Source organism: Cupressus sempervirens, chromosome 7 (assembly GCF_028749045.1).
Source record: "Cupressus sempervirens isolate cs-2001-9-10 chromosome 7, ASM2874904v1, whole genome shotgun sequence".
In the NCBI taxonomy this organism is placed as follows: Eukaryota; Viridiplantae; Streptophyta; class Pinopsida; order Cupressales; family Cupressaceae; genus Cupressus; species Cupressus sempervirens.
The window spans coordinates 437876889-437900629 of record NC_143124.1 but is presented as its reverse complement, the minus strand read 5'-3'; the positions used below and the strand labels follow the sequence as shown (position 1 = coordinate 437900629).

Below are 23741 nucleotides of genomic sequence, written 5' to 3'. Positions count from 1 at the left end.
ATAAACTAGTGATTTTGAGTACTTTGTTCCTACTTTGTAACCATATTTTTTAATCTAAACAAAAAATTCATTTATGTCAATTTTTTTTATCTCCTCCAAAAAGTGGTACATAATAAAATTCAATATTTTAAAAAGTGACAGTTCGTTTGACACACATAACTTTTTTTCTAGAAATGATAATGAAGTAATTCTTTCTGCGTTGGATTTGAAGCATCAATATCCAGTGTTTGCATTTGGTTTGATTTATTTTTGTTGAATATTGTATAGTTTATGATGTTTTGAAGTGACATGAACCGTAATTCAGACATATGTTCCGTTTGACACAGATAATTTGAAGTCAATTTATCATAAACCATTTTTTTTTTTGAATAGAAAGGTATCTCAATAAGCCAGTGCCTCCATATTTTTCAAAATTTTTTTGACCTAATTTACTAATTTTCTAGAGGTGTCAAAGTCGGTTGATGTTTAATCAGTAATGAACTTATAATGAGTTAAACTCATATTTGAAAGTCTTAATGATTAAATTATGTAATAAAATTATAGTCGTTGGAAAGCTTGCTCCGAGAAGCACATTTTGACATTTTTTATTTTACAGTAGGAGATCATTCTCCTACAATTATGGCAGTCAAAAGAGAAAAAAAAAGAAAAAAAAGAAAAAGGTTAAATTTTTTGTGATTTTGCATGTTCGTGCGAACATGGCGTTCGCGCGAACACGTTTACCATGTTCGCGTGAACCTATGTTCGCGCGAACATGCAAATCATGTTTGCGTGAACATATATATCACATATGTTCGCGCGAACATACTAAATATGTTCGTGTGAACATGATTAAAAAAAAAGTTCGCGCGAACACAATAAGTCTGTTCGCACAAACACAATAAGTGTGTTCACACGAACATATGGTAAACTCAATTTCTCATTTTGAATTTTTTTTCATTTTTGTTTGTCCCACTAAAGTGGAACCCATTATTGTGGGTTCACCCTAGAGGTTATGTTAATTCAACCTAGTAGAGCTCACTTGAGAAGAGTGAAATTATTTTTGTTGTTAGTCATAGGTGGGTTTTCCCTTTATAGTTAAATCATGGTGTCAAATGTGTGATTAATTTTGTGTTGCAAGTTGATTTTCATGTTATTTGCTCATATTGCAATTGGGTAAAATCTAAGTTATATTTCTAATACTCATTAAAGCTATGAATAGTGAAATAATTGTTTTAAGTATTTATTGTTTACAAGTATAAATTGTGAAGTTGAATGAGATCACTAAGTTATTACTATTGAAGTTTATGAAGTGTGAATTAGTACTAAAGCGTTTGAAAAGTTTTTAGGATAAATTGACATAACTGATTCACTTTCCCTATGAGTTATCTAACATTACCTTTTAGTTAGTTCATGTGTTAGTTGATTTTTGTTTTTCTAGTAACATCCCTTCATTTTGGCTCAGTTGTTGCTACAATCCTCAAGGATTGCCTTGGACATCATATTTTACTTATGTCTAACCCTACCCTCTATAAGATTCTTCATAGTAGAGATATATTTCTTTATTTGGGGCCTATGTTTTCTTCACATTCTTATGGTAAATTGGAGTTTTTTTTATATCAAATATATTAGTTTCCATTTCTATCTCATATGATGATGTTCCTAGATTTTAGGTCAATGAATATCTTGGATTGCACAACATTTTAACGGATTTGTATTGAGATCCTTATGATTTAGGTCCTGACCTATGTTTTATATCAAAAATCTTCTCATTCTTTAAAAATGTGATTGATTTTGTTCAATATGATTCTTGCAAAGCCTATATATATTGGTTCCTTGTTCATTATTTGTAACATCATCTTGGTAGCAAAATCTAGAGTTTGTGAAAGAATTAGAAGTCAAGATTTCTTTTACAAATTAGGCATGTGTGCGTAGAATGCAAGTTCAATGTTGTAGGCCAATTGTATTTAAATTCTTGGTTATGTACTAATGTGGAAATTATATTTTGTATGGTTTTAATTATTTTTTGTCTCTATTATTCATTATTTTCACTCTATGACTTGGGCTATATGATTTGGTTATCTCCATTGGGGAAACTCCTCTCATGACCATGCAAACTTACAAAGGGCTTCACACAAAATAATTACATTGATTAAGAAGCTTGACATTTTCACTAGTAGAAATGAAAGAGACTATTGCAACACAAGAAAGAAATGGAGTATATATAATATGTATGTGAATAGTGTCTTCTTGAATGGGTATTAAGAAGAAGTAAATGTGTAATGTAACCACAGGGATTTTAAGTAGAAACAAAAGAGGACCATGTCTACAAGTTGAACACAAAGGATATGTTGAATAACTTTTATATAGTTATTTGGAATCCATCCTCCACTCCAAGTGTTCATGGAGTTATGTTGTGTAGAGATGATGGTACAAAAATAGTTGATGAGATAGCTTATAGAAGTATTATTTCGAGTGTGATGTTTCTAACCCATACAAGACCTGATATTGCATACTTAGTTTCACTTGTTTCAAGATACCCAATAGAACATTTATAATAACAAAGAGAATATTGAGGTATGTAGAATGATCCCTAAATTTTGGTGCTCACTACAACTCCTTTAGCAAATTTAATCCTATGGTCTTAAGTGATTCAAATTGGGGAGATAGTTTGGATGACTGTAAGTCTACATCTAGAAATTATTATTTATTTTTTGTTCTATTCTTGAGTATGATTGCATGGATCTAAAAAAAAACATGGTTGTCCTCTAATCCATAGAAGAAAAGTCTCTAGAAACCACTCTAGCAATGACATAGTCTCTTTTTCTTTGAAAGGTTATAAAAGAAATTAGACTGAAGCAAGTTCAACCTATAATGATTTTATTTTTGACAATGCAAGTGTCATCAAGTTAGGAAAATGTTTGGTTTATTATAACAAAACAAAACATTATGATTTCAAGTATCACTTCATCTAAGATTTAGTTAGAAAAGAAGGTGGATTGAAACACACCAATACTCAAAATCAGCTAACAATTATCTTCACAAAAGAGGTTGCAAAAGTTCATTTTTTGGTGCTTTGTGACAAGATTGCAAACCATTTCGTCATTAAAGAGGAGTATGTAGATCATTGATGTTTAATATTTTAATTTGAAAGATATATTGTATACAAAGCATTGTAATTAAAGACATCTTCAATTAGGTTTTCTATAATAAAACATGTCAAGACATATGGATAGGATTTAAGATATTTTATTTGCAAATTAGTAATTAATAAGTTATTTTGTCAGTTAGCTTCTTCATTCATAGTGCATGAGAAAGTGTCAGTTGTCTTCAATTGTCACCATACTTTATAGTGATTTAGCTTAGTAGTTAGCGGTTTTTAAATTTTGATCCAATAATGTAAAATGTTGTTAGTAGCATTGAGTTGGACTCTTTGCAAATGTAGATTTTTGTTGTACAATCCTTTTGCGAGAGGCTCTTGTTTAAAGGCATGTTAGATGCTATAAAAAGTTCATTTTTAAATACTCCAATAAAAGAATAAAATATGCAACTGTAGATTTAAAAACATAGCACTTCGTTTTTTATCATAAAATTTGTTTACAAGCGTATTATTAAAAAATTGGCATTTTTTTATCTCTTGTTATTTACATGGAGATAAAAATAAGACTTTCTTTTTCTCTAATGCATTATGATGTACCCAAGGAAATGTTGTGCATAGTGAGGTATGAGGAGAAAGGGATTGAATAAACAAAGACATACTACCCATGACTGACCATACTAACATATCGTTTCTTGGTAGACTTCATTAGTGTTCTTCTTATGATTACTAATAACTAATTAGTCCATTTAAGTTGCATATATATTAGATTTTATATATTTATACAACATTCTACTAATAACAAATAATTTTAAATTCAACTACTAAAATTTTTTAGGTTAAGTTTTGGTGGAGTCTTTACTTTTTAGACATGTTTGACTAGGTAAGTTATTTTAATGAGTTGCATATCTTAAACTATGCCATAAAAGCTTAGTTTTAAATAATTAATTTATCCATTTTCCATTTCTAATAGAATGAAAGTATTGATCCCACTCTTCTATTTGACTAGAATGGGTTCCTCAAGAGTTTAGCTTGTGACTGAAATTCTCTCTTTTTACTTTTTGGTTTTTGTAGAGGGTTGATTCAGATTTATCATTTGACCCGACGGTAAATTTTAGCCACTACCGTAATTTGTGCTTTTGTACCGACTGCGTTTGACTGACCGACTTTACACTAACTGCATAGAATTCATTATTACTCATCTTACGTAAGAGCCTACGCCAGCACACTCGGCCATAGTGTTTCCCCAGCATAGCTACATCTGTCTCATGGCGCTTCAGATTTACTCTAGAACTTTCTGGATAGCGAACGACCGAGAATCCATATCCTCTAGATTTACCGACATGGGTTTTCTTATATATTTCTTCGTACCCTCCATGTTCTCAGATCACAAGCTCAACAATATAGAATACGCAGGGCGTGTGATTGGTTCCAGGAATTTGAAGTTTGGGTGCTGTGAGTGACTATCTACAGGTATTTGAACTTCGCGTGTTTTTGTAATTTTTAAGCTTTGAGCTTTAGGCATTGTGGGTTATCATGTTCACCGTTGTCTAAATTTTAGTCGGAGATCATCTACAGTTTTCTGAATTTAGGGTTTTGGGGTTTAAGTTTGCCCGAGATGGCGCAAGTGAAGGTACTGAGTACATGGATCAGCATGTTTGGCATGCGCGTCTTAATTGCTTTAGAGGAGAAAGGCGTGAAGTATGAATACCAAGAAGAGGTGCTCACCAATAAGAGTGAAGAACTCCTCAAAATGAATCCCGTACACAAGAAAATCCCTGTTCTGATCCACAATGGGCAGCCTGTATGCGAGTCTCTTATAATTGTTCAATATATTGATGAGGTTTGGGATTCTACGCAATTTCTGCCCTCCAAGCCATATGATCGTGCCCTTGCCCGCTTCTGGGCAGATTTCACAGACAAAAAGGTGAGGCCTTCTTCATTTTATGCATTTCTAGTTAGTTTGATTGTATATTTCCTTCACATATTTTGGGGCACTTTAAGGAAAAAAAAGTTCTTATATGGGTGCAGTTTTATGACGCGGGAGTTCGTATATTGAGGACGAAAGGCGAAGATCAAGAGCAGGCGAAGCATGACATGTTGGAGTGCTTTCAACTGTTAGAAGGTGCATTGAAAGATATGTCAGCAGGGGGATCCCTCCCTTTCTTCAATGGAAAGGATTTTGGGTTCCTAGATATTGCAGTCATTCCCTCTTCTTCGTGGTTTCATGCTTGTGAAACCCTTGGGAAGTTCAAGATACCGTTGGAGAGTGAGTATCCATTGCTAGATGCATGGATTAAGAGATGCGTGGAGAGGGATAGCGTTAAGAAAATCCTTCCCCCTCCAGATAAGGTTTTGGAGAGTGCAATACAAATGAGGAAGAGATTTTTGGGTGAATAGATTTGGAGTGTCCAAATGTGAGGCTTGCGATATGTGTGTGTTTTGATTAGGTCAGTAGGTTACATCCTCTCCGATAGAGAAGGCCAAATGTTCAAGGCAGCGGTTATCCAGCCACTAAATTCGTCGTGGCTGGATGCCCCATGCCCCTTTCCATGCTCAACCATAGCATCATCGATCCATCTTTTGGTCGCTTCTGCCATTATAATTTATAGCTGTCAAATAGTTTTAAAAAATGATTCGGTTGTTCTTATAAATATAATATGAGTCAATTTTAAAAACCTATCATATGTTAAATTTATTTAGTTTAAAATATTTAAAGATTGTGTCTTTTAATTTTTAAAAATTATTTTATTGAATTTAAATATTGTAATTAAATTAATATAAATTTCTATAAATTGTTTATTATTTACATTTTAAAATAATTATATACTATTATTTCACAATTATTAATTAAACATACTAAATTGATAAGTATTGCTTATGAAAAAAAGAAACACAATATTTAGAAATTGTTATAGTAAATAAGGATCATCATATAATATTTTATTATAAAATAATAATTAAAAAATTCATAAAATGAAAATTCATTATATTCATAAATCTATTTAAATTTAGCATAAGAGAATATGTTAAGTAATATACATATTTTAAAATTGTGAAAATCTTTAACAATAAGCAAAAATTATACAATAATAAAAAAATTTGATAAATGATTTGATTATCATTTATTATAATCTATATTAGAAAAGAAAAATAGAACAAAGTTAATTATATTTTAATTTATTAAAAATCGCATAAGCCTTTTACCACTAAAAACTTATTACTATATAATTAATACATTAATACATTAATTTAAATTATATTTTAAAAATTTGTATGTTAAATTAGTTAATTATTTTTAATTTAATTTAATTTTTCATTTTAACTTTTATATCATTAAAAAACTTAAAAGTGACTTTACAAAATAAATAAGCATTAATATAAAATACAAGTTAGAATAGTTATATTTAAAATTTATTATATTTGTAAATCTAATTTAATCTAGTAGTAAAAAAAATGTTAAGAAAAGTTATAAAGTGTTAAAAAAAGAGAGTCAAAAATCAATATATTCATAAATCTTATAAAAAAATATGTTTTTAAAGTAGTTGATAGCAGTCAAAAAGATGGGGGACTGGCCACAGAGTACAAAAAGGTTGAGAATTCAGCCAGAGGTTACCTTCAAGTTATCTAACCTATATCAATTTTAAACATTAAAAGCCACAATATGTTCAGAGCCAAATTGTCATTAACCACAATCCTTAAACTACTATGCATAAGAAATTGAATAATAAACTAGTAGCATTTAAAAACGTCACTGTTATTGTTCCATGTAATTGATATAGTCCAAAAAACCCCATGGGAGGTAAAGTTCACAAAACATAATCATAAAAACAACTATAAAATACAACAGATCTTGGGCTAGATGCCCCCTTCCTTCTCCTGTTACCATTCTTCTGCTCCTTAGGAATTTTCCTTGCCACATCCTCCTTCTCTGCTTTGAATGGTTTGACCCACCACACAATCTCTTCAATTCCTCCTTGAATTTGAAGAATTTTTGCAAGCTTGCCTCCTCATTAACTTTAGCTTGCCTTCACCATTTCTTGCCATCCAACGAAAAATCCCTAGCCCTCGCAATGCTTTCTTCAAAAATTTCAAAGCTCATGCCATTAATAGTAACTTTTCTATCCTTCCATGTTTGAAAGATTTGCACCAAGATGACCTTGTGTTTAACCATGCCTTGCATATAAGGTAAAAGGCCTCCTTCCTACAAGTAGACCATTGTTTCTTCATTGCTACTAATACATTCCTCCACACCCACTGGTTCAATACAGGTGCTAGTGCCCATGTCTTCGTAAAAGTCCACAACCAACTCTTCCAACTACACAAATCCTTCCATTAGGTTTTGGAGTTGCAAAATATAATATGCAAAGCCAAAATGGAGAAAATGAAAGACATTGCATAGTCATCATAAATCCACAATATTTTCCCAAAAAAAAAATCTCCCAACACAGTACGTATAGCAAGTCCCTTTCCATCTGTAAATGGCCATCACTAGCTATACCAATTGCAGGAATTAACCAACCTATCTTTATGATCATTATAAGAACATTATTCAAATCTTGCCAAATCCCCCCTCTATGTCCTTTTATGGTAGTAATCAATATTCATGATAGTCAAGACATGAATGCTAATCAACATACAAGCATGCCAAGAAAACCCTTTACAAAGCACCAGATTCCCATGACCACGTGTAAAAAAGGAGACCTACCACCTAGTTTGATAGTTCATGTGTCATTATTGAAGGTACACTCCCTTTCCATCACAACTTGAGTTGATGATGGTAATAATTGACTTCATCCCAGTTTGCTAACCATGTGGCATCATGACCAACTTTGACTAGGTCATATGCCATGCTATTTTAGTCTCAATATATATGTGCCACATGAATATCATGATAACATCATCCTTCGTATTTCATCGATTATGGTTTTAATCGACCAATTACATTTTCCCTCTCCTTTAGCAGCCTTGATGATTAGTAGAGAGTCCCCCTCTATGACCAACTTAGTAACTTAGTGACTCCATGAGCTCTCACAATTCTTAGACCCTAGAGAAGTGCAAGTGCCTTGGCTTTATTGTTAGAGCCTCCACCACAATTATCCGAATAAGTGGCCACCAAGATTCCCATGCTATTCTGAAGGATAACCCCCGTAGCGGTACTAGCCATCATGGCCAATCTATTAAAATTTAGCTTGATGCAAGTCTCGAGGGGGTGTCAAACTATCTCCTTTCTTGCTAGAATTTTGGAATTGTCAAACTATACCATCTTTATTCCCACACTCCAAGCCAAAGCCCAATTCATATTGGTTTCACTTAGGGGATGTGGGGTGGGGCGTCCAGAGCTAGATCTTGCTACATTCTTTTAGTGGCCTGATAACTTGTTGAGTCACCCCCAAGCTAGTAGTGGCTTGTTCCTTGAAAATCCTATTATTCCTGTCCTTCCATATTTTCCATGAGACATAAGGTGGGAGAATCGACCATAGGTTTCTAAGGTAAGGGTGGGCAACTGAACCATCCCAGTGGACAAATTGCTTCAATTTATTATCCATACAACAATAGACCTCCTATAAAGCAAGAACGTTCCTCTAGACATCCATGGAAAAGGGGCAATAGATGAGTAGGTGTAGAATAGATTCAGCTTCTTTGAGGCATAAAATGTAGCAGTTGACAACCTTGACACTAAAGATTGTCAATAGTGAAGATCGACCCATGCAGAGTAGACTATCAAAAGAAGTTTATTTTTAGTAGTATCCAAGGGTGCCAAGCTTTTCGCTAATCTACTTGTGCACCTTCCCCTGCCAGACCACAAATATAAGTAGACTTGATAGTGAACTCCCTTGAGGGTGTGAGTTTCCATACTAAGGAGTCCTCAACTAGGATGAAGGGAATACTATAAGTGTGTAAGAGATCTTGCAGTTCCCAAGCTTGATGCAGGAGCATCTAGAGGTTTAAGGGCAATCCCGTGTTACCCAAAAAAATGTACTTAGACTTAGTTTCTATTTCATGTGTTTTCATTTCTGGATACCCATTTGGGTCAAATAAAGGTTCCAACTCTCATAGTTCCACTATTAGTGTTCTAGGATAGAGTATTTGAACACCTTGGGATACATGTAAATGTCAGAAAAATAGGAGTATGTAATTAAGCCATAATTTTGGTGAACTAGAAGGTGTAAATTGGCTAGATGAATGTAATTGTAATTTAGAGCATTCCAGAAAAAGAATCAGGTCAAAAGGCCCCACGGTTTGAAAGTTATCGCAGTTTTTCGATTTCTGAAGACCTCCTAAGAATGCTTCAAAGTCAAGTTAGGGGCATTAAATGACCTCGAATAGGGCTAAGAAAATGGGGGATGAGCAAAGCTAGTCCATAGGGCTATAGAGCACTTTTGAGAGCTTTCCGAAAATGTAAACAGTTTGTCAATCGGAGCTACGGTTCAAAAGTTATGCCTTTTGGAAGTTTGGTTACCATTTCTAGATTCTTCTAGTTTTGTGCCGACTTCTAACGCAGCTTCTGGAGCCTTCTACTTGGTCGGTGGATGCCAACTAGCACTTTCTAGAATATATTCCTAATCCTTAACCCTCCGGGGTCTATTTAAGAACATTTCTGGCATTGTAATGCCCCACCAAGGCATCCAAAGAATTAACCTAAATTCTTACTAAGTTTTCCAAACAAATTTTTTTTTTTAAAACATGAAAGATAAACCATTCACAACTTATACATAATAACAAAAGCATTAGCACCAATTCAAGTAAACATAACATACATAACAAGTTACATTCTTTAAGGATCCCTTAACGTTGAATTACATCTAACATAACTAATAATGATACCATCTAGTATTGCATGGACATAAAATAATAATGAAAAGTTAAACGTACTTAAATTACAATTCTGATTGCTCAATCATCCTTTGTACATGTCAGAGGGTATGAAGGCTTGAAAGAATAAACATCTGTGTAGATAACATCATCATACTAACTCTAATCCATGATACAATAACATAAGTGAAACCATAAACAATACTTGATACATCATCACAAAAGATATAAACATCCATCATAAAAGATAACCATATATCACAAACATAAATAACTAAGTGCATGGTTCCTCCCAATCGTAAATAGCATCATTAGAACATCGTGGATCCTAGCCATCCCTCTGTGCGTAACATTCCAAATCACCGAAGAGATCATCGGTATTAATATAGTAGGAATGTCACTCCTAACATACTACATCATATACAGAAAGTAATCTAACATGCACATATAAGCATAAGATAACATCATCTAACATATGCAAATCATTAATATAAGAAACATACCAGTAAATACATCCATCATAGGGTATATCATCTATCATAATGCTCCAAGAATAGAATGAATATAAATACCAATCAAGAATGCTCCAGCCACAATGTCTCAAACGGATCTCAAATGATAAGAGTGGAAAAACACTACCACCGATGACGAGGAACCTAAATGGTCCACTCCCACCATGCTGAGGAGATAATCTCAAGTCCCAAACAGGTTATCAAAATCACATAGCATAATACTCTTTAAGTCCAGGAATCCTAAAAGTATACTAACTCAAAGGTTCCAATCACAAAATCGACATCTAATCCCAGAGGCACAACAATAAGTACACCACCAGAGGTACACAAAATTTATAGAGGAGACTCAGGCTACATACTAGGGAGTGTCATCACATGGCTGCTTGAGTTACCCTGGACTGGTCTCTCATTAGACCTCAGACCCTCAAGCATTGAGTTACCCTGGACTGGTTACTCTGAACCTTGGACTCTCAACGTGGCACATGTGGAAACCAAGAAGCCCTCTCAAGAAGACGAGGCACTCATCCCATCCTTAGTCTATACAATCACTCAAGGCATGAGTGGATCAAAATCTCTAACTTATCTTTTTAGTGTGTTTCCCCCCCATAAATTTTATTTACTATATTATCACTTATTACATAACTTGCATTTGGTTACCCTGGTACTGACCACTTTGGGCCCCGAACCCCTATGCAAGGCACTTCCATAGTCATGTACCTAGACAACCTCTCCTAAGCACATAAATCCACAGTTGTGTCCCATACCACAACACTCATAAAGATCAAACTCGGTTCCTTAACAGGCAACCTAATAATAAGATGGTTCTCCATCCAAGAACACATAAAAACTCAAAATAACCCTCATAAATATAATCCCCAATATGAATCACAATATCCATTAGTTCTCAACAAGAAACCAAAAAAAATCTCAAAGCAATACTGATCAAAGACTCCAAAATGGTTGAGTCAAAACATATCACGACATGACATCATAAATCAACATTTCAGTCCCATCATGGCAACTGGAAAGTAATCCAAGGATAACTGATTGATGACTCAAAAATGATTAAGTCCAGTGTCTCAGATACATAAGAATCTCAGCTTCACACATGAAGACTGAAAAGCATTAACAAATCAGTAAATACAACATCTCATAGAGCATACCATCACATAACCATGGTTGGGTTTATAAAGATCAGAATTAAGACATCATCATGACATCACAATCATAACCCCCGAGCCTCTGGTAGACGTCCTATAATTGGTCAACACTAGTCAACCCAAAACCCAAAATAGAAGCATAGGGAAAACACAATGCAAACACATGTTTTGGTTTACTAAAATCACATAGCTAAATAATGTGTAGAGGTTTCCAGTTTCTATTTACTAGTATACTTCAAGTGTATAGGATTTATCATTTGACCTACAAGTCAACCCGTTTGTTTCCCCGATAACATCATCCTTCTATTATTTAAAATAATATTCTAAGAATAACTTAAGGATAAATATTTACTCATTAAATCATTTGACACTTAATAAAATCATTCACTTTATTTCACTAAGATTGATGTTACTAATTGAATAACTCTTCCTTATCATTAATTCAACTTTTCAACATAATGAAAGGATCATTATTTGTTAAATTATAAGAGAGCCGATTATCAATCTTCGAATAAGAAGATTATAACTTTATCAAAATGATCAATTAACATAGGTCCACAATCCATGACCTATACCATTTAATTAGAACTCAATTAAACATTACTAAATCTTATGTCTCTCGATTAAATCTTTATTAAAATATCTAAAGTCATTATTCAAGTCATGAGAGTACGACTTGTCATCTTCGATGTAAATACTTCACAACTTCGTTAAAAGAATTATATCAATTAAATATCTATTACATAACATAATTATTAATTAAATCTAATTAACTCTAGTTAATTAATTTAATTAATAATTACACAACCATACCATCAACCCAATGAATATCAGTTGACTAATAACTAACAATAGTTTGTACATAAAAAGTCAACTACAATCTAATGCACAAATATTCATATTAATAACTTGTTAATATTCAATAACAAGCTATATTGGAAATCTTTTTAATAAATTTATAATGACCACCTTCGTCATACTAACGTTTCCTTAACAAACTCGTATTACCGATAATCATTTCAATTAAGACTATATCGTACAATATCATTATTAATAACATAGTTATGTTATCAACTCAATGAATATCCATTAAAAATCAACTATACTCCATATCCAAAAATTAATATCTTTTACAAAACTTCAATCGTTAAATAATCTCTACTAGATTAACTCTAATCGGACTAATTGATAACTATTTAAACCATTTATACTATTATTTATTAATAGTTTGTTAGACTCAGCAAACATTAATAATAATAAACTCATCAAACTATAGATAATCGATCTAGAGAATCTTCCATAAACCTCATTAGCTAACTCTTAATACCATTAAGGTATACATAATGTATTAATCATAACAATAATTCAAATCGTAGCTATGTTATAACAAGGTCAAATGTTATAATGACCCATTGTCCAATATCATTAAAATTCGAGTCTCTTAATTACCATCTCTAAATTATTTAATATATATTAAATAGTATAAAAAGTCATCCATTCTCTAATGAATTCAATATCTCTTCCATCAGTTCTATCTACAATCGTTCCCATTAAAAATCTCCATTAATTCATTTAGAACATTCTTATTAGTCTTTAGACTAATTAAGTAATTATTAAATTCTAACTATATTGCTTTATTGAGATTTCAATGACTTGATTAATAACTTAAATAAAATTATATATATATAAAATTACACACACATACACACACACACACACACACACACACACACACACACACACACACACACACACACACACACACACACATAATGATTAATATTCAATACTTGATTATACTTACAAAATTGAATTACAATATATATATATATATATATATATATATTTGATAACTTCATAATATAAAAATCGAATTACAAATTCGATTTCAACCAACACATATGCCAATAATAATAATAATATCATATGAAATCAAATTTTTTACACCTTATATCATATTAAAGTAAGGCCGGGGGGAGTGAATTGGGGTTAAAGAGATTTAATCGCTGCATTAAACATGCAAGCCGTGCGGCCCACGGGTCGCAGGTACCCTTCGACCTACGCAGGTACACCGCCGACAGATGGGGGGGTACGTGGGGACCCCTCTCCAACAAGGTTTTAAATTTAAATTTAAATTTATTTTTTTACGTTTTTCAAAAAAAATTTCCATATCGCATTATTATATTTTTTAACTGCGATTTACAAGTAACATTTATTAAATGTATATATATCTATATATATATATATATGTTCATATATGTATATACATATATGTACATATATGTATATACATATATGTACATATATGTATATATATATGTACATATATGTGTATATATATATATATATGTATATATATATATATTTATACACATAGAGATTGTCAATCAGTTTTACAGCGTTTTAAATAAATAAATAAATAAATAAATAAATAAATAAATAAATAAATAAATATATATATATATATATATATATATATATATATATATATATATATATATATATATATATATATATATATATATATATATATATATATATATATATGAACGTATGCAGATTTGAACATGTATGTATGTATTTTTAAAAGAGAACATAATTTATTTATTTATTTTAAATAAAATGAGCTATCTTATTCTATAAGTTAATAATCTCCATAAAATAATTGTTCTCTATTTTATCCATTAATTCTTCATTAAAATACAAATCCTTGTCTAATCAATCATCCATTTTATTATAATTCGAACCCAAACCCGATTTAGAACTAATTTCTTCCTTAATTGGATCTAGGGTTTCTATTGTTTTCTTTGCAACCAAATAACGTACATATCTAGATTCCAATTTCAAATTGCAGATTCAATCATAGAGAATACTCAGACACATATAACAGACACGATGAAGACAGGAAGAGAAATAGTGCAAATAGATTATGCGAAAATCATGAGTGCACCTAGACACTGATGCTAATTTTCCATCCCTCAGAAGTCCATAGAAAATCCCTTCCTTTTCTCACATTCACAATTCCTCCAAGCTCCAAGCCAACCGAAAATTCCCACGTGACTAGAAGTTCTTATAAAAGCATATGAGCATGTAGAAACATATGAGCATGTAGAAGCATATGAGCTTCTCAAATGCATGTAAGCTTTGAAGCTTGTCCAAACATATTAGGAGAGCCTCTAGATATTTAAAGGCCTCTAAGATGCATCTAGAATGTCTCCAGAAACAACTAGAAGATAAGCATGACAACTAAGCATGAGTCTTCTCCAACCTTCTAGATGAGTCATAAGGTTGTAGACACCATGTGCTCAAATAATATGCTAACTCCTAAGTGTAGACAACTTGTGCATACTTAGAGTGCAAACTCCTATGTTGTCTACATGACAACTCTCGAGAATTTGCAAACTCCTATGTGAGCAAATATTAAAATAATGCACATTAATTAATATAATATCTACTTTACTCTTTTCAATTTAATATATTTATTATTTTAAATCTCATGCACTAACTTTAATAATTCCACTTGTTTAACCTTAATATATTTATATTTTAATCACATGAAATCTAGAATCTTTTAATAATTTAATATCCTTTCCACTTTTAAATTTATTTCCAAAATTTAATTGATAAATATTTATTTATTTAAATAAATATTATCACATTTCAACTTTAAAATTATAACTTTTATCTTTAAATTTAATTATTTTATTTAATTAATTTCCCAATTAATTAAATAAAATAAATATTAAAATATCATATTAATTTTTCATTAAATTAAACCATTAATTAAATCTTCTAATTAGGCTTAATGAATAGAAAATACTCCAAAGACTCACAAGGTAAAAATATGAAAACCCATCATAGCCAAAATACATTCAAAAATCAAGCCAAGGGTTAATATCACGAATTATGTCATCTGACGTATTCAGAGGGTACTCAACTCAGATACTTGTCCTAATTTTTAATTAGAACAAATGGCTTAAAGGGTTGGGATTTGGACTTGAGAATTTATCTCCCCTCTGTTACCATTGAGATAATGTGATAGGGTACGCTCATCCTGGCAATTTAGGGAAGTCGATACCCAGTACCTGCAACCTGCATAAAAACCATGCATGTACAAGCACAATATATACTAAGCTAAACAGGAAATGGTAGGAAGTGGTGCATCATGTAGATCCCGACTAGCAAGTGACTACGACTCCCTTCCTTAACCACATCAGACACGCCATACATAAGAACAAACACACACACACCATACACATGCAAGTATGGGGTAAGTATCCATAAGAAAACACATATGATAATAAACCATCTAATCTAGTCATCATTAATAACTGTAAACACTGAAAATAATCATCATACATATATGAAATGTAGAGTCTAAGTAATCCATAGCACAATATCTGATAGTCTCAAAACAATGCTTCTTACCATCAACATAAAACTAGTCTAACATAGTCTGACCATGATAGCAAAAAAGTGACCTAGGGGCATGCACTGCAGGCATTGTAAAAGGCAGTTCAGAGTGGATTTTGAGAGGAGGTACTCAAAGGAGAAATTATCTCCAAATTTATGCTATTGTAAGCCCATAGGGTAGGTTTTGAAGTCTATTTTCTCTGTACTGAATGTATTAGCTTATTTACAAAGTTTATAAAATTTCCCCTTTCCTGTTGTGTCCATTCTATGCTTGGGTTGTGTCACCATCAAAGCTAATCTCAATTTCCATGGCTGAATATTCTGGAATGTAATCCATTGTCTGTTAAGGGTGATAAAGTGTCCTCAACTGGGATGAGGGGAATACTATAGGTGTGTAAGAGATCTTGCAGTTCCCAAGCTAAACTCAATTTCCATGGCTAAAGATTCTGGAATGTAATCCATTGTCTGTTAAGGGTGGTAAAGTGTCGAGTCCAAGGGCCGTACATTCTAGTGCACATCTCATGTAGAGAAGAAAAATTAGTTTTCCTAAGGGGGTCATCGTGGATCCATTGATCTTCCCAAAATTTAATTGAATTACCATTCTTCATGATCTAGTGACACCCCTTTCTTATGACCTTTCAGGTGTTAACAATGTTATTCCATATCTTAGAGCCTTGTGGTAGAGCCTGTACCCTTGTAAATTGGTGGGAAGACAAGCCCCCAAAGTATTTGGCCATTATGATCTTACTCTAGCTACCCTAGGAATTTACTAGCTTCTAGCCAATTTTGGTTGATAGGGCCTTATTCAAGTGTCCAATTCTTCTTAAATTCAATCCTCCATGAGCTTTAGGTCTGCAAACTTTCACCCAAATACCCAAGCTCATTCTAGCTTTTTCTTTAGTTCTGGACCATAGAAAATTACAATGAATTTTCTCAATGATATCTCTAAATCTACCTAGAAGTTTGGAAATAGATAAGAAATACATCAAGATGCCTTCCAGGGAGGCTAAGAGGAGTTGTAGTTTCCCAGCATTGCTCAATATTTTTCCTTTCTAGCCTGCTAGCTTCCTTTGTAACCGATCCATTGAGACCATTCCAGAAATGGTTGGGGACCTCTTTAACAATGAGAAATAGACCAAGATAGGTGTCAACGAGGGTTGCCTCCTAGCATCCAAGGATACTAGTAACCATTTCTCGCAAACTAACACAAGTGTTAAAAAAAAAAACTTTACTTTTTTGGTAGCTAATACACTGGCCAGAGACTACCACATACATATTCAGGGTGTCTCTCCATTCTTTGGCTTCGTGGATATAGGAGACACCAAATAGGAAAGTATCATCCACAAATTGCTGCAAGAATTGAGGGAGGAAGCGTGATGTAGGCTTGATGCCCTTAATTCTACTAGAATTAATTAAAGAGACTAGATTTCTTCTTAATAATTCCATAACAACAATAAAGAGATAGGGGGACAGGGGGTCACCTTGATGATGTCCTTGAGAGGAAGAGAAGAATTTGCTTGGGGTACCATTAACAATCATCAAGAAAGTAACAGAAGTAACAACATTCTTTATAATTTTTAGAACCTTCTCATTAAAGCCTACTTTGATAAGAATAGAAAATAGGAAGTCATGCCTAACCTTATCATAGGCTTTAAATATATCTAGTTTAAGGGCATACCTGGGTTTTTAGATTTGTCCATAGAATGTATTACCTCGTAGGTGGTTATGACCTTGTTAAGAATCTATCTTCCAAGTACAAAGCCATTCTGATGAGGACTAATGAATTTCTCTAGGAGGGGCTTGAAGTGATTCACCATAACTTTAGCAATGATCTTGTAGATAGTGTTACAAAGACTAATGGGTCTAAAGTCCTCCATCCTTTGGGGGTCCTTAGTCTTAGGGATGAGAATCTATCTTCCAAGTACAAAGCCATTCTGATGAGGACTAATGAATTTCTCTAGGAGGGGCTTGAAGTGATTCACCATAACTTTAGCAATGATCTTGTAGATAGTGTTACAAAGACTAATGGGTCTAAAGTCCACCATCCTTTGGGGGTCCTTAGTCTTAGGGATGAGAATCTATCTTCCAAGTACAAAGCCATTCTGATGAGGACTAATGAATTTCTCTAGGAGGGGCTTGAAGTGATTCACCATAACTTTAGCAATGATCTTGTAGATAGTGTTACAAAGACTAATGGGTCTAAAGTCCTCCATCCTTTGGGGGTCCTTAGTCTTAGGGGTCCTTCAACAACTTCCCCATTTTGAAATAGTTCCCAACAACATGAATAATGTCATAGTTAACAATGACATAGAATTCTTAGAAGAAGGTAGGGAGGAACCTGTTAGGGTTGGGGTCTTTGTACTGGTTCATATTGAAGAAAAACACTCTAACTAATTCCTCTTTGACCTTGCACATAATCCCCTCATTCATCTAATCAGTAATCATTGGTTGAAAGGTCCATAGGATATCACTCTGCAAGTTATTGTCAACCTGAGCTAGTGGGGGATTATACATTTCCTAGAAATAGGAGTTGGCTCTTTCTTCAATTTTTTCCATTTCAGTGACCTCTTGGTTATTATCATCCTGTAACATGTTTATAATGTTTCTCTTTTTTCTCCTTAGGGCCAAGCAATGCAAGAATACCGTGTTTTTGTCTCCCTCCTCCAACCATTCAACCCTAGATCTTTGTTTCTAGAAGACTTCCTCCTTATTCAAGAGAGAGTTCCATTTTTGTTGGCACTCCCTCTCCTCTTTCCATTGCACCACCTGAGTTCCACTTTGTATGATTTGATTTTGGAGCTCAATCGACTTCTTTTCTTTGGCTAAGCTCCCAAATGATGATTTGAACCATTACTTAGCCTCCTTATGGATTCTCTCTATTTTTATAGCAATTCAAAACATGGTCATACCTTCCATTGGGTCCTTCCACCAACGTGCAATACATTCTTTGAAATCATTATGGAAGTGCCACATAATCTCATATCTGAATGGCCTTTATCTAGTTAAATTTTTTGTCGAGGAGAAAAGTAGCATGGAATGGTATTAAATGGTCCTGGGGTAAGCCTTTAGGTTGGTATGTTGAAGAGTGTTCCATCTAGCAGAGATGATGGCCTTGTCAAACTTGACCTGGATCAAGTGTTTCCCAAGTTTTTCATTAGACCAAGTGAAGGTTGAACCTTGGGGATCAATATCTATCAAATAATTTCTTCTCAGGAAATCCTCTAGATCCTACATACAATCTGATAAATCCTCCATTCCCCCAATCTTCTCTATGGGGTACAAAGGGGTGTTGAAATCCCCCATACATAAGATATTTCCTAGTCTTATGGAATCAACAATAGTGGTGGCCTCATCTCAAACAAGCAACCTACCATTACAAGTATTAGGGGCATAAAAATTAAAAATAGTCCAGCTGCTAGTTTGGTTGGTAAATTTAGTGGCAACAAAATGGGTGTCAGCTGAGATAACCACTCCCAACACCTTATGAGGAAGGGCGATAAATGTGTGCGATTTATTTGTTTCATTGATATTGATATGATAGAAGTTTTAAAGAGTTTATTTATTTGTTTATTAAATGAATTTTCTTATAAATTTCAACATTCATCTATTGACCACAATCTAGGAGTCAAAATTTACTATAATCTTTTGAATTAATCATTTTCATAAGAACACAAATATGTCTTTAAAACAATAATTTAAATTCTTGCAATCATAATGTAAGTAGTAAGAGAGAGTTGGTTTATATGTGTAGCACATCAACTTAATCCTTCAATGGGTGAATTAATGCAATCTTTTAGGGGAAGAACATTGGTAACTATGATTATTGGAGCATTTGTGTACAAATATTGTATTAATTATGCAATTTGTTTGGTGGTTTGAGAGTATGTAATGATAGATAAGGAGCAAGGATTTGTTTGATACTTTAAAAAGCTACATTTTGAACTTTCCACATTTAATGAATTCTACATTAGCATTGTTACTAGTGAGAAGTTTACAAACAATATTTTGTAAGTATCAAGATGATGTAACTCATATTCTTGAACTTTGTCTATCTTGGTGATGGATTACAATGCATGATCAGGCAAATTTTGATTTAAAAATTATATACAATCACTACCACAAACATTATTAATAACTTGATGGGTCCATTTGGCTATGGGAATAGAAATATGGGAATTCGAAGTGCTATTCTAGAATAGCAAATGGAGATACATATTCCTATTCTTGTTTGGTCTAGTCAAAATTTGATGGGGAATTCGTAGACCCAAAAATTAACGTTTTCTAAAATAAATAAAATTTGAATAGAAATACATATTTCAATTCCACTTATTAAGGTGGAATGGCAAATGCTCATTTTTGGGTCAAAATTGGAATACATATTCCTATTCGCAATTATGATTTGGTACACCCAAATAGAGAATTCAAAATTTTAATAATTCACATATGCCTATTCCACTCACATTTTCCTCAAATACCGAATATATAAAAACTAAGAATGTTTTTTCAATTCAAATTTACCACTATAGATTAATTTAATGATGTAGAACTTATTATTTTAATAAGTACAATAATATATCAAGGTACTATATAATACGAGATAGATTGTTAAAATTAAAAGTGTGTTAAATAATAATACACAATTTCTAATTTCTTTAGAAAAATAATATTTACAATAATTATGACCATCTACTTTGCAAAGAGTTCAAACACCAACTTAATTATGATGTTATGACTATTATAAATTCTAGGTCTCTCTCAATTAGATGACTTGTGGAGTTCTTATTTGTTGAAATTTAGTTTCACATAGAGCATCTTTAAATGCACTTAAATAACATCTGGTGCATTCCATTTATATATCAATAGTTGGAAGACTTGTGAGACATTAAAATTAAGATCTGCACATAGGGGATTCCTTATAAATTTATATTTGTCTGTAAAAAAAATAGTTAAGACAAGATACCTAGACCTCCTATTTCCTAGTCCTATCCTTGCAATAGGGAATTTGGAAATTTTGTAGAAGTTAGGTTGAAATGCTAGAAAAATAAAAATGAAAGACTAAGTAATGACAAAGATCAATCAAATCATCTTACTGTTGATTCGACATATATTCAATGAAGGATATAAAGGATAAAAGATGGAGGTTAGGGGAAATGAATTAGTACCCCCCTAAGTTAACTTTACACATCTACAATTCCTATTTTGTATGTCAAAATTTGTCAATTTTTTTTGGTGAGTCTCTATAGACAAGTGAAGAGCTTAAATGATGCAAGAGCATCTTAGGTCTTCGAGCTATCTTCTATCAAGAAAAAATATTTCCTATTTTCTATACCAATATGTTATTCATGAATTCATCATTGGTTATTTTGGTTTTTGGTTGTACGTAGTTGGTATCATGTCGGGGACATATCCTAAATCCTTGTCCTAAGTGCACATATTCAGATGTTTCACATTCTTCAAGTTCTATGTCATTGTCTATAGTCTTTTTTCCTACAATTTTTATCTTGTAAGGCATGTTATTTATTTTGGTATAGTTTCTTATGCTGATGTGGCATCTTGCACAATTGGAGACAAATCCTAACTTGTGTTGGAACCTATTCTTGAAAGTGCATGATCTTATATATTGTCCTTTTCATAGGTTTTCAACTAGATGACTTGTCGCTTAGCTGGCTATATAAGAAGCTTAATTAGATGTAGAAGAGTGTTATCTTAGAGAGAAGAACATATAAGACATGATTTTGGACTTTGATTTTGTAATATTTTTTGTATAAGTCACATCCAAAAAGGCCTTAGAGATGGGCATGTTGCTTTCTTTATATGTGAAGTAAAATAATTACACCTATTGATTTGTTGCATATGGTTCCTATATCCTCTGATTGATCTATTGAGTAAAGCTTCATTGTGTAACTCTTAGTAGGGGTATAAGTCGGTTTAAGTTGTGTTTGTCTCACCTTATACCCTTTCCTCTCATCCACTACATTAGGTGGTATTAGAGCTGAGTTCTTTCTTGTGAATTAGATCATGGATAAACTTATTAGATTGGTTAGAGTGTGGTTGATGTAGAGTCTGACCTATAACATGTAGAAGGTTATGATCTTGCAGGAACTATTATCAAAATGGTTCAAGATAGAGGAAATGCAGATAATGCCATAATGGACAAGTTGAGGCAGATTGCAACAAGACTTGAAGCTATTGAGACAACCCAGAGAAGAGGTTTACATCTTCAATATGTTAGTGATGATGAAGAAGTAACACCTAATCCTAACCCTGAACCTAAGGTTGAATATGATGAAAAAAGGATTTTGAGACATTTGTCTAGGGATAATGTTAGACCTATTGTTGAAGTTTTTATATATGATGGAATACTCATGACTAATGTAATATGGGATTAGATCTCTGAGATGAAATCATACTTTTAGTATGAAATTACTTCTGATTAAAAGAAGATGAAGATACCAGTCACAAAGTTGAAGGGTCATACTTCACTTTCATGGGATCGCTCAAAAACTAAAATATAAAAGAGGTGAAAAGAAAATATCAATATATGTGTGAAGATGATTGGAAAATTGAAGAAGACACTACAACATTTGGGGTCAAATTATGATGGCAATTTGTGACAACAGTGTAATTTGTGGCCATTTTCATGTTTTTTTTGTAATTGTCCTCAACATTGTATCAATAATGACATGGGAATCATAATTGTGTTTCACTCACCAACATAAAGAAAAAAAAAAAGAAACATGACAATCATTTTCCATTTTTAATTTTGGAGAGAGCTGCGTGTGAAAGAGGTAGATAGCTTGAACATTTTTGTCACACCCTTGTGATTAGTGCATTTGGTTCTTGTGCCCTTGTGATCTTTTTGTTTCATTATTTTCCCTTGTTCTATGATTTCATTTTTGTGTCGTGCCCTTGCTTTGAGATTTCATTGTCATGTCGTGCCCGTTCTCTACAATTTTATTGTCGTGTCATGCCCTTATGATCTACATACCCTAGCTCTGCGATTTTCTTCAAGGTAGAGAAGGGGTACATATATAAATGTTTTTTAAATTTTTCCTATAAACATGTATGTCTTTATATGGGTAAAAGCACAAACCTGTGTCACCCTTTTGTAAAGGAAAAGGCTAAAAAAAGTATAACTATTCACTTTCAATGACATAAAACTAGTATTATTAGTTTGAATTTAAAAATTAAGTAAACTAATGAAATGTCTAGAAATGGATGAAGTTTAGGATTATAATTTTTAATAATTATTTGGAATATGAATTGATATATTTTCCTAATTTTTATATATAATTTTTTAGCTGCTGAAAATTAGGGGTGTAGTTCCCACCATAAAACTATATGTAAATAAACTTATTTCCCTTTGATCTCAAACTATGTTATAGATAGCATATGTAGATAGAACAATCAAAAATAAAAATTGGATTTAGACCTATATTTCTCTTTTATAATGATTCAAATATCAACTCACTTGAAATTGACAATTTTCATCTCCCACCACATTTTTCAAAACAAATCTATTCTAACCAAAAGAAAAATTATACATTCTAGAAGAGGAATCTCTCCTCTAGAACGTCATATTATTTTTAATTTTTTCCATATGATTTAATATTTTTTTCTTTCTCAAAATCAACATCTTTTCGAGTGTTAAAATATGTGCTTGTAGAATTTTTTAATTACAATATAGTATATCTAGTTAAAACAATATAAAATCTATATGAGAATATTTCTAACTTTGAGCTCAATAAAATGGTGTTTAAATGTTAA

At 32.5% G+C, this 23741-nt stretch overlaps 1 protein-coding gene across 2 annotated transcripts; it reads left to right on the top strand.

Moving 5' to 3' along the window:
- Positions 1-4457: 4457 nt before the first annotated feature.
- Positions 4458-5753, top strand: LOC149547463 (putative glutathione S-transferase parC). Of its 2 annotated transcripts, none has more exons than XM_089791654.1 (3): positions 4458-4546; positions 4682-5000; positions 5105-5753. In XM_089791654.1, the coding sequence occupies exons 2-3, from the start codon at positions 4692-4694 to the stop codon at positions 5471-5473; spliced, it is 678 nt and encodes a 225-aa protein (XP_089647780.1). In that variant the 5' UTR covers positions 4458-4546; positions 4682-4691; the 3' UTR covers positions 5474-5753. The 2 variants fall into 2 exon arrangements, with proteins under 2 accessions (XP_089647780.1, XP_089647779.1); XM_089791653.1 differs by having other exon boundaries at positions 4652-5000.
- Positions 5754-23741: the final 17988 nt, after the last annotated feature.

Bases quoted from the DNA above. Each gene is read 5' to 3' on its own strand.
- LOC149547463 (XM_089791654.1), top strand. From the start codon at position 4,692: ATGGCGCAAGTGAAGGTACTGAGTACATGGATCAGCATGTTTGGCATG. The intron at 5,001-5,104 runs GTGAGGCCTTCT...ATATGGGTGCAG, and splicing joins CAGATTTCACAGACAAAAAG to TTTTATGACGCGGGAGTTCG.